Here is a 12,305-nt window from a genome sequence, read left to right as displayed (position 1 = left end):
CTCGCGGATGAAAAATCGATACTTTCCGAGGGCGGAAAATATCGACATATATCACCAAATCGATTTATTTATACAGCCCTAGTAGGTAATGTGTGTCTTTTATAAAAGGGTAACGTACTTCCAGTAGCAAAGCACAGCTTATTGTATATTCACTATGTTCAAATGGCTCATCAGCCTCAGCAGATAGAAATCAACGTTAAAACAACAAAGCTTGAGTAAAACAACCAAAAAAAAAAGTCTTACTTTAACATAAACCGCATGTTCCATTAATTTTATGTTAAAGCATGTTTGTTCTTCATTCAGTGAAGTTACTCACAGTGGGTGAAGATTTTACACACGTTAACGTGTCTGTGCTTGGTTATAATATTAATTAAGAGTAAAAACTATAGTGTAGTAAAACTAATCCTGAAATTAGAAGTTTGATTTTACAGGCGGTCATGAGGTCTGATGGCAAGAAAGTAGTAAGTAATAATGTTTCTTCAAACGAGGAAGCTCAGTGCATTTTCTGTTTCCAAAACTCTGTCCAGTCTTCTCTAGATAAGATTAAAAAAACAAACAAAAAAAAACAACTGACTGCAGCATTTTGTTGAGGTAACGGAGTAAATACCTCATGCAAGTCTGAGCATTAAATGTGAAAAGAAAGCTTTCAATTATAAAAGCATACACTGGTGCCTACCAGCTGGGACCCACCCAAGTGTGAAAACAACTTATTTCAGGACATCAGAGAAAACAACAGCTTTTCAGTAATGACAGGATCCAGAGAAATACCCTGTGATCTTTTTGTGACGTTTTTTTTTTTTTTTTAACTAATTAAGCTTTTACTCAAAAAAACATAAAATCACAAGACATTTACTAACATGTTACGTGACACAGATACACGTTTACGGTAGTATTATAACATAAGAGTTTGAAATTACACTAACTTTTAATGATTTTAATGATTAATCCTACTCTAATTCACTCTACATAGCATCTCAAAGTGTGTGTACAATCTCTTTCTCTGTTAATGCATAAACGTTACCCCTGTTTGGAATGCATTAGGAAACAGTATTTGGACAACACTAGCTAAAATCAAATATAACATTCTCAGAAATAAATGTATTGCTCTAAGTTACAAATTCCCTAAAATAATTAATTGACCGCCCTCACCCTAATGCAGGGTAACAACAATAATTACCAACACTCTGCTGTTCCTCGTGTGGGAAATGTCTTTAAAAGTTTCCAAAAATCTCAGTGGGAGGTGAGAGCAGAGGTGAAACTCAGAAAAGCAGGTTGACGTCCACATCATCTGTGGAGAAACAGGTTTACAGAGAACAGTGAGTCTGACTGATATATAATAAACTGTCCATGTGTTGACAATTAGCTGGAGAGAGGATAGACATATAGGAACATTTGGTAAAATCTTCACCACACCCGTGATTAGACCACAATTAATAAGTCTAATATTCAAGCTCACAGTAAATTATACAGTTTCATAAGTGGTAATGCTCTCACCATCCTTGATGCCAAAGCAGGAGGTCCATTCTTTCAGGGTGACTTGTTTGTCCTTGTCAGCATCACACTCCTGGAAGAAGAGAGAGGTGCAGTGCTCCATCGGTACCAGGGGAGCCCGGAGTGGGGCCAGCTCTGAGTGGGACAGGGTCCTGCACAGAATGAGCAGCGGGTGGATTTTCATCACGCTGATCACATGTAGCTTAAGTAATCACATGTTTTTGTTGTTAATGTAACAAAAACGTTAACAACAAAAACTTGTTCTTTTCTTTTGGACACAGGAACAATGGCTCTCAGAAGTGTACGTCTATTTTGCATAGCTCAAGAGAAATACAAGCAATTTGTTAAAAGGACACAAAATGAGATGCATTCACCAATTTAAAATGTCAAAGGCAAATTATTTTTGAGTGAAAGAATAATGAGACCGTACGAAGAAGCATCTTTACCCATGACCAATAAAATTCAGCTTTTGCTTTAAATGTCATACCAAGATTGATAGTAATTTTGTTTAAATTGATCATCTTTTACTGTGAATTATTTAACAAAACAGATTCTTACTATACATAATGTTGTGATTATTTAATCAATTCAATTTGAAATAAAGACAAATATTTATTTGGACTAAAGAAACAAATACTACAGATTTATTTTTTTCTTTATTTCTAAACCCAAAATTTAATTTCACATCTGGAAACATTTGTCCCAATTAGCTGTGAGTGAAGCACGGATGGTGAAAATGTACCTGTCAGAAGGATGCTTGTCCAGCTGAGCAAACTGCCAGTGAACCGGATAGATGTACATGTTGTAGTTCTTTTCAAAGTCCTGCGCAAGGAGCTCGACAGAGTGATTGCCAGCGTGAAGACGCCTCTCGTTTTCAAAAATCTTCTTCACCTTCAATAAAGAAACACAAAACAGATCACTTGCAAACAAACAACAACAAATCTACAGCTGATGTTTCTCACAAAAAATTAAAAAAAAAAGTCACGGTCAATTAAAAACAACACAGGTCTGAATCAGGTGAAGGTTTTCAATTATTTTTCAAGGTCTTGCTATGGCCTGTTGACATTGTTAATACCTGCAATATCCTAGTATGGGGCAAGAAAAGCCAAAGTGTGGTAGTAAATAACTTATTTTTTTACAAAGAAAATTCTGGTCTAAAATGAAAAGAATGGATACATTCAAGCTCAAAAAGAGAAGAACAAGCTTCCATTACAGTAATGTTGCGTGTCTCACTCTGAAACGCTGTTTTGGGGTGAGGAAGCCCGGGGAAACGGAGTCATGCTCATAGAGCTGCAGAAGCACGTTTTTCAGCCAATCTCTCATTCGCAGAGGAAACTGGACCAGTTCATTCTTCACACACTGAGGAATTACTGAGAGAAGGAGGACACAAAACAAACAGTTCGATACAGTCAAAGGTTCGCCCCCGCCAACAGTTTTCTTCAACAAAGACCTGCCTAGTTCTCACGTTTGCATGGGCCAGTGTAGTCCAGGTGAAGCTTGTAGCCTCTCTTTGTGCCCTCCAAGTTACACTTCGTAGCAAAAAGCTCACACGACGTGTCGTATGTTTTGTTATCTGTCCCACAAACCTGAACGGACATAAAGACCTTTTAATGATGAGGCTGTCCAGTTGAATCAGTAGTACTTTGCACACGCTTACATGTTCAAATGTATTTGTGCTGCCTGGACACTCTAATGGGTCTTGACACACACATCCAGGTTTACCATCCGTATCCGGTTTACATGTTTTTCCTCGCTTGCACCGAAAATTGTCACATGGATCTAGAAGAAAATGCAAAGACTCCATTTGTTTACCATACATCAGATTTACAACAAAGTGGCTTGTTTTATGGCTGGTTCTTCTTGTGGAAACCAGTGAGTACTCACTGCCTGCATCACCTACATTCCTCTATCATTAGAGCTGGTACAGTCATTAATTTCATGCCCATCTGCCTGATTCACTCCTTAAGCTATGGAGCGCCATATTAATCCTGCAGAACTTTGTTTTGGCAGTGACTGTGAAGCCATGCAGGCACTATTCATGCGGAAGTGGGACCAAAGTGGTCCAGTCAGCAGATTCCCCTGTGAGACTGTTGGGATAGGGCATTAGTCACCGGGTGGTGAACACTGCTGGTCAGATACCATGGAGGACATTTTAGTCCCAAGGATAAACACTGTTCATTTTATCTTCCATCATGATATATTTTAGTTTTAAAGTTTCCATTTAAAAGTAACTCAACTAAGTTTGTATATTGGTTAGGGTTAGGTTTAGGTTTAGGTATAGGGTTAGGTTTTTCTTCATTTTTGTACTAAATGTCTAGTCATATGTTTACATTTAGATCCACTAATATATGATTCTCATAGGCCTCTTTTTTGTTTCTTCACCAATTAAAACACCACTGAGTATATTTCGGTACGACCCTCTCTTCCCGTTCCAACCTATTAGGTAATGGCCACAAAATGGAGTCAGCTGGCATTATTCACTGATTTAAAATTGCATCATTTAAGCTGTTTATATCAGTTTGATACAGAACCACTTGGGGTAAAATATGTGATCCATATGGACTTCAAATGTGTTGCGCTACTATAGTCTTGCCACCAGGGGTTGTATTGGTCAACTCAAGTTGGTCTGATCTGAGAAGCCTATTACGAGAACACATCTGGTCTGAGCCAAATCCGTATGTGGTCCGTATGAATGTGCTCAACGGGAAATACTATTTCTTACTTCTAGAAACTTAGTTGTGACTAACATCAATTGAACATCATGCTTTTTTATTTTCTCTTTTTATGACAAATAATAAAGCATTAAACACAAACCTGGTGGAGTTTGTGAAAGATGTATGTTGCCACTCGAAAAGGACCTGGACCGAGGATACAGATCCACTGAGGCTCTGATCTGCACAGGATTCACCCCCACTAAGGGACCCTAGAGAAAATGATACGTAAATAAAAAAAGTAATCATAACGCTATCTATGATAGCATCATGTTGGGAAATAACACAGCATTGACAAGTCACTTTTGATGACAATATAATGGGCAGATTGCTTAAGTCTTTCACTTCCTTATCTTTTAAAACCTTGATATGGTAATGCTACCCAATTGTTTTCCTCATGAATCCTCACTACTGATTGGATCAGAAAGAGGGTTCTATTTACTTTATGTGTATAGCTGTATTATGTTCTTAACCACACTTTTTGTTGAATTTGCTTTTTTATAACTTATAAACTCTTTTTTTTTAACTTGTGCCTTATTGAATAGAAAACATTGGTTAGCGACCTTAGGGCCAGTAAATTTGCAAATACTTTTACCCATTTTCCGTTCCGTTTCCTCTTAGCTTTGTGAACGACGTTCTCAGTGCTGCTGCCCTCAGACTCCTCACTGTCCAGTCGGCCCTGGTCTTGTATAGGATGTGTTTCATTCCTTTGTGGAGAGTGCTTCCTGGGTCTCTTGTTTTTCTTCTGCTTCCTTGTCTTTCTCTTAGAGAAAGCTCCACTGTCACTCTCATCCTTCCCTTCTTCCTTTTCAGACCTCCGCAGACCAGAAATAAGCCCAACGCTGCTCTGAAACTCTTGACGGTCCACAGTCTCCTCTGGTTTGTCCGTAACAGCGTGTTTTTCTTTTGATTTGGTCGATGAATCCTTGCTCTGATCAGTCATTTCTTCCCGGTCTCCTGCTTCAGGGGATGGCATGTATTGCATGAGAAGTTCTTTCTCACCCATCTCTTTCTTGGTGTCTTGAAGATCCCTTTTTGATGAAGACTCTTGGTTTTCAGTCGATGGGTAGAGATCTTCTGATTCCACCTGAGCAGGTATTAATATTCCACTATCAGCAGCAGAATCAAGAGTCACTGGAAGTTCTGACTCTGTGCTGCTCTCTGTTTCCTCCAGCAAGCCCACCTGACCACTTCGTTCAGTTAGCTTGATTGCAGGTTTTTCAGCCTTTGCCTTCGCTTTGGCCTCTTTTTCCTCACTGTCGTCTTTCGTTTTTGCCTCATGTTTGATCATTTTCACTGCTTCTGAACTGTCGTTAGCCTTCTTTTCGTCCATCATTGTTACCTCGTCTTCTGTTTCATCTGCTTCTTCATCTTCTGCTCCCTCCGTCAAAAGACCTACCAGTTCTTCTTCGCTCAAAAGCACTGCTGTGAGTTTCTCTATTTCTTCGTCCACTTCTTCACCCTCTTTGTTGGCATTAGTATCATACCCAGAGCTCACTTCCTCAACTTCCGGTTCCTGACTGCCAGTTTCAATGGTGGCCAAAGTGGGAGAGACCTGTGGCCTGTTGCCCTCCATCGTGATGACATCCTTAACCAGGAGAGTGAAGAAAGCATTCAATTTACAGAGCTTTGCAAACATATTCGTGCCGTTTTCAGTTGTTCACAATTTATGATGTTACAACTACTAACTTGTATATTTTAGTATGATAAAATTATATTAACCAAAACAAAGTAGACTATTAAAAATCTAATGTATGGCATGCATTTATATTCAGCTCTTTTACTCTGATAACCCTGAATACAATCCAGCTGAACATTTACCAAGAACATTGCCGTGTCAAAATATCTGACGGATGTATGAGAGTTTACCTTTTCTGTACCCGAGTGTGACGACTCCCGCATTCCATGGTGTTTTTCACGAGATTTACATTTCACCTATTCATAACAGGAATATTGATAATTCATCCCAAAATGAGCATGCATTTTATCTTCATGCTATATTTAAAAAAAAAAACAAAAACAAAACGTGTCACTTGATAAAGAAAGGGGTGTAATACTTTGCTACTCACAGATGGAGCAAACGTTGCACCTAGAAAGAAAATTAATATCAAGGAGACCCTCATATCTGAAATGTCACAAGGAGTGGAAACTGTTAGTCAAAGAGACAAATCGAAATTCACAGCAAAGCTGATTTTCCACAAGACTTCAACTTGTATTGTTTTTTTTTTGTCTTTTTTTCCCGGCTAAAACAGAATGCTGCATATGTATGCAGCCAGCAACTTGGTACTCTACTGTTGTCACAGTTACTGGCCTCATACACAGGCCTCACTCTCAAAAGTCACATTCAGGGGTAAAGTAAACATCAGAAGCTACCAGACTGGAAAACGTCGACTAAATCCACAAAGTGAGTGCCAGGACGGAAACAATACAGACATCAGTGGATCTGTCCAGTGGAATTAAAGCTTTGTGACTGAGTGAAATAAGCCTGACACATGGAAAAGCAACAGGGGTATGTGTGTGAAAATGCACTGAATGTATGGAAACTCTACGTATATAGTAAACAAAAATACACCTCACATTATTTCAATATGTACATGGTCTTTCTTGAAACTATTCAATATAATATATGTCATTGTAATTTGTGTGAAATTTGTGCATAACTCCATGTATGTAACTTTTTCTTTTACTTTAATATCAACAGTTTTTTAGTAAATTACAATATTAATAGTGCATCAGCTGTGCTGTCATGCACAAAAGCAATACCACAAGATGTGACTTTCAGTGGAATAGCAAAGTCCAGCAACCTTTCTTAAACGAGGTAACATTTTAACCAGACCAGAGGCATTGAAAACATCATTCAGCAGTTTCACTTAATGTTTTTTAATACCTTCTTTTTCCACACACCTTTAGCCTGCTTTGAAGAAAAGAATCACAGATACTTGCAAATCGGTTTTACCTGCTTTTTGCTGGAACAAGGAAAATGAGAGTCCTGAAAAAACACCAGAACGTGCTGATGTTGAACCGGTGAAGCTGTCCTTCTGTATGCAATGCTGCACTCACTGACCGCTCAAGCTGAAATGAACACAGGAGTTGGGGTTTTTTAAGGTCTGGGATGCCACTACTTTGGGAGGGTCTTTGGGCTGCACAAAGGGTAACATGGAGGCATCCAAAACTGAACTTAAGCTTTGTCAACTGCCTAAAAAAATAAACAGAATTTTCTCCAAAGCACAAGAAGTTTAAAAGCTGTTTATTGGTGTTTGCATTTCACCTGTAGCACCTAGGCACATTAAGTAATTTAATGGCCAAGATCTCATCTCGGACCAAAGTGTATGTATGTTGTTTCATCTTTCAGTGTTCCTGCTGCTGGAAGTTTTTATATTTTGTTACATTAAAACCACAAACATCAATATATTTATGCTAATTTTATGCTTAGTGGTGCAAAGTACTCAATACCCTTCCATCCATCCATCCATCCATCCATCCATCCATCCATCCATCCATCCATCCATCCATCCATCCATCCATTTCTGATTCCTACTTGTTCTTATAAGACTAAGTGGAAGATTATGTTCATGCACAGTGTCCAATCAATCCTCAGTGAGCTCAAGGTGGTTTACAAAGAAGAATGGGGAAATAAATCAGTGTTATATTAGCACTAGTTTATGTTGGTTTGTTACAAAAATAATAAAATACCAATAAAATACATGGAAGTTTGCGACTGTAAAATGAGGGAGCAAGATAAAGTTCATCTGGTCTAGATTCTTTTGACAGAATTCAGTCGAACAATGCAAATATTGGCCACTAGATGTCACTGCATACCAAGACTGAACTCCTGAGGGATATTAAGCAACATTGACAGATGATGGAAAACAGGATGGAAATAATCTTTAAAACCATTCCCAGACCAGAACCTACAGGTACAACTATTGTGTTGAGCATTTGTTTAGAGAATAAGCCTCAGATGGCCAAGTGGGTTTGTGTGTGGTTTAGAAAAAGCTGCTTTACGCAAACGGTAACAATTTAACACCTTCATCTAATGCTGGGTTATTACAGCCTGAAAGAGCAGGGAATCACTGTCGGGGATAAAAGAGAGAACAAGCGTACCACTGACTGGGAGTAACAGACTATACAGAACACTTTCATGGTGAAAATAGGTGGAAACATGAATGACAAAAATGGTATTCTTACAAATTTGTTATGCATATCTGATTTGTCTAGCCTGTACACTGCTTTGAAGAAAACTAAGTATATAGTATGCTAAATTTATTCTATGATCATTATTTTGTGGTTAATCTCTGTCTATTTGTGTTACTTAGTTTCCCATTGTAATATTTTTAAGTGTGTTTTCCACTTCTTTACACCTCCTCCTTATTTGCATATCATCAACTGTTTTCGATTCAGCTGAGTTTCTTAGTTAAAAGTGGCTTGGCTATTTTTCTCAGTGAACTAATTTAGACTATGTTTCTTGGAAAATTTTCAAGTACAGTACCTTTTATTTTTGACCTCTCATCATGCACTATCTTCAGATTTATGCTTCTGTCCACAGCAACTGCATAGCATCAATTACTGTAGGGCTTTTAACACAAACAAGTCTAAGTTTTAGAAAACAGTTTGTCCAGCATATTTTTACTTGTTATTTCTTCCACTGATTGTATTTTTACATAAAATGTATATAATATCAGTGAACACCTTTTGTGTTTTCTAAGTTTTCTCCCAGCATCTGACACCATTTATTACATATCCATAACAAAATGAATTTGATAAAACAAGTCACTGCAACAGGCTGTGGGTTTCTTGCCTACTGATGACACTTCAGCATACAAAAGGGTTACAACACATTTTTCATTTTTATTTTCAATTAAATCTTAATTTTGCCCTTTTTAATTACATTTACAGAAGTTCACAAGGAATGTATAGCAGACATTCCTATACTGGCCAGTCTTTAAATCTGAAATGGAGAGATGGATGAATACACCTTTTAGAGAATGAGGCAAGGAATAAGCTTCTTCCATAAGGCGGCTAGACTCACCCTTAGAGATGAAGGGTGAGGGGTCAGGTTAGGTAGCTTAAGTATCTGATTAGGGTTCTCCCAAAACAACTCTCTTTGGGGATCTTCTGGGATTGAAGGATGAAATTGAGGGTAACATGGTCCTGGAGAGTCTCTGCTAGACTCATTATCCGCAAATCAGAAATGGATGAATGGAATGTGGGATCAATTTTACTCAAAGAAAACTTAAATTCTACATTTTCCAAACATTTTCACGCTGCGTTAGAACCCTGAATACAGTAACATAAAAAAATGTATCCAAACACTGATCTTTGTGGAGCTCCAAAACTTCAGAAATAAAATCTTTACTATTAAAACGTTGCTCAGTACGTTGCAAACTGCTGCACAAGTAGGCTACATCAACACAGGATCATTTTCAAAATGCATAACAGATCTAACACCATTTACACATGCAGTATCCATTTTGATTTGCTAAAACGTTCACACTGATAATCTTTTAAGATTATATTTACACAAAGCAGTTTTAAGATAAAATATTCATTTTCATCTCTTCCATTAGTTTCAGCAACTAATGGAAGAACGCTGATTGTGCGGTAATGGGTGTTCATACTTACAAAGATGGAAATCCCTCACATATATATATGCACATAAGCGAAGGATCCTGTTTATCAAACAAGATCAAATTAAACACAGAGTCCCAGTAATAAAGCACATATAGGCTTATTATTTGCACTCACTGCACTAGGTGTGCAGTTGAATAGGATGGCACAGGATTAAAACTGTCACCTTGGAGTGAACAGACATTGCTGACGGTCTGTGTGCCACAACATGCATCAATCAATCTCCACCCCGCTCCTGCCCGGTGGTTTTAGTGGTTTGCTCCAGACTGGTGAACATCCAGGCTAATTGCAGGTTTCATCCTCTCAAAAGAAATCCAAGCGTGGAGTTAAACATGGAATTTTGTTCACTTATTTTTGGACTAGCCATATAAGGACATCCTGGAAGTAATTATGAGCCTGGGGGGAGAAAAAAAATAGAAGGGCTTCCATTAGGACTCTGAACTGTAGATGCATTATTTTGAAGAATGAGTTATATTTAATAGTACATACTCTGCCCTGTGTACTGGTTATATATTTTAGTCCTAACAAAGTGCCTGACTTCTGGCAAGGCCTTAATCCTCCTCATAATTTTGTTCACTGATACAATCAATAAAGAAAACGCAAAAATGTTGCTTTTCTTGTGAATTATCCAGCTAGCTACTTGTAGCCTGCGCTTTTCCTCTACCTTGTGATTTATTATGCCAAAATAATCAAAACTTCAGCTGGAAAATTCACCGGAAACAAGCATTTGCTGCGCTGAGCTGCTTGTCCCACTTTCTCTCTCAGTGGGTGAGTTTGTTTTTCCTGCAGACCACAAACCTATGGTTTGGTAGGCTAAATTACATTTCTCTTTAGACATGAGAGGGGGCGGAGGAAATTTATGAGAGTGAATGTGTGTTTCTTTGGCCCTGCAATCATCATCATCATCATCATGCCAGTCTGAGTTTGTCTTGAGCTCATTTTCTGGAACAAATACACCTTCGTGTGTCTGCTACACACACAGAGAGAGAGAAAGAGAGAGAGACCCGGAAGGAAGTGATGCAATCAGCCCAATTGAGGATTCATATATACGGTGGTGTTTTGGGGTGTTGTAGCATTTCCATACATCGTGCATCAACTACCAACTTTGGTACGGAGCTCAGAACAGGCATTGGATTCTACTTAGTGCCGTCGTCTTTGTTATACCTGAATCGCTGCTGAACTCTCCTACACAGACTGAATCTGAGGTACAAAAATGTAATTGATCTTCAATTTACTGGCATTATTTTTCACTTTGTGCTGTCTTTTGATTTCTGGTCATTTCTGATATCTGTGCACTTGTTTCTTGGTCAGACTTGGTTCTGTCTCAAACATGTTTTGAAGTCAATGCTGTTGAGCTCACATTTAGATTTGCAGATTCAAGATATTAGTTTATTATTTCTTACTTGCTATGTTAAGGCTTGCCAGTAAATTAAAATGCAATGGATTGGAACTGAATCTATCTTTTTAGCTCAACAGAGCATGCAGGAATGGCTTCCTTGGTGAACCGGGGAGGAATTGGTGATAGGGATAAACACTGACTTATTACTGTAACCTTTGTGTTCTTCTGTTGCAGAATGAAGCTTATCATTATAACATGTTGCCTTATTGGAGCAGCTTTTGCTAACCCAGTAAGTATGAAGCTCATTAAAAAGTCTAAACTCTTGAAACAGGCCAACATTTATCAACTTAGTGATTTGCTTTCAGTTTTAAAAAAAAAATATATATACTGCTCAAAAAAATAAAGGGAACATTTCACTTTAATTTTGTGTGTGGCTCCAAATCCAGGCTGCCATTGGTTAATAAATTTGATTTCCATTGATGATTTTTGTGTGATTTTGTTGTCAGCACATTCAACTTTGTACAGAACAAAGTATTCAATGAGAATATTTCATTCATTCAGATCTAGTATGTGTTATTTGAGTGTTCCTTTTATTTTTTTGAGCAGTGTATATTGTGTCAAAAAAACTGAAAAAAGAGAGACGAGATATTCTGAGATATCAACTAAGTGAAAAAAACAGGAACCTTCTGAATGCCCAAGTGTATGATGATGTCCCTCTTTGTTTTTGTTTTTTTTTAATATTTTGTTTTGTTTTGTTTTAACAGATTTTACACAACATTTTGGTATCAACTGAGTCTGAATCAAACTCTGTAAGTAATATTTCCACCCTTCTCCCTGAACTTAATTACCCTGAACCCTCAACCTCCCCAGAGGTGCTTGACTGTTTTTTACTACTTAATGTAAATGTTAATGCAGTTGGAATCGTTCCTCCTAAGTAGCTGCTTGCACAGTTGCTATTTAGGAGCAACTGTGCTGAGGGGCAAAGTGGCTCCTGATGTAAAAATAATAAAACTTTATCTATAGCTTATTAAATGCAAGAAAAGCAGCAATAATACCAGTTAATCTTTGCTAAAAAAAAAAAAAAAAAAAAAGGGTAAAAACCTTTTTTTCTTCTCCCTCAAAAAACTGGGGGGAAA

General features: G+C 37.8%; 1 protein-coding gene and 1 long non-coding RNA gene across 3 annotated transcripts; one reads left to right on the top strand and one right to left on the bottom strand.

Moving 5' to 3' along the window:
* Positions 1 to 690: 690 nt before the first annotated feature.
* LOC106941965 (SPARC-like protein 1) lies at positions 691 to 7,343 on the bottom strand. 2 transcript variants are annotated; one of them, XM_015025122.1, is made up of 11 exons: positions 7,163 to 7,343; positions 6,272 to 6,327; positions 6,072 to 6,137; positions 4,798 to 5,790; positions 4,306 to 4,414; positions 3,149 to 3,270; positions 2,957 to 3,077; positions 2,725 to 2,861; positions 2,234 to 2,382; positions 1,495 to 1,643; positions 691 to 1,288 (listed from the first exon to the last, which is right to left on the bottom strand). In XM_015025122.1, exons 2-11 carry the CDS (start codon positions 6,323 to 6,325, stop codon positions 1,260 to 1,262), a joined length of 1,929 nt encoding a protein of 642 aa, XP_014880608.1. In that variant the 5' UTR covers positions 6,326 to 6,327; positions 7,163 to 7,343; the 3' UTR covers positions 691 to 1,259. The 2 variants fall into 2 exon arrangements, with proteins under 2 accessions (XP_014880608.1, XP_014880607.1); XM_015025121.1 differs by having other exon boundaries at positions 7,159 to 7,245.
* Positions 7,344 to 10,843: 3,500 nt separating this feature from the next.
* On the top strand, positions 10,844 to 12,238 carry LOC106941961 (uncharacterized). The gene is made up of 3 exons (XR_001423502.1): positions 10,844 to 11,035; positions 11,404 to 11,458; positions 11,934 to 12,238. It is a non-coding gene; the product is annotated as an uncharacterized LOC106941961 (long non-coding RNA).
* Positions 12,239 to 12,305: the final 67 nt, after the last annotated feature.

The sequence above is a fragment of the Poecilia latipinna genome, unplaced genomic scaffold (genome assembly GCF_001443285.1).
Source record: "Poecilia latipinna isolate Pla-1442-1.1 unplaced genomic scaffold, P_latipinna-1.0 Scaffold3957, whole genome shotgun sequence".
Classification (NCBI taxonomy): domain Eukaryota; kingdom Metazoa; phylum Chordata; class Actinopteri; order Cyprinodontiformes; family Poeciliidae; genus Poecilia; species Poecilia latipinna.
This window is presented reverse-complemented; position numbering and strand designations above follow the sequence as displayed.

Coding starts and splice junctions, on each gene's coding strand:
- LOC106941965 (XM_015025122.1), bottom strand. CDS start 6,325: ATGAGGGTCTCCTTGATATTAATTTTCTTTCTAGGTGCAACGTTTGCT. Junction 4,415..4,797: donor GGAAACGGAACGGAAAATGG/GTAAAAGTATTT, acceptor CATTTTCTCTAG/GGTCCCTTAGTGGGGGTGAA. Junction 3,271..4,305: donor TCTTTCACAAACTCCACCAG/GTTTGTGTTTAA, acceptor ATTTTCTTCTAG/ATCCATGTGACAATTTTCGG.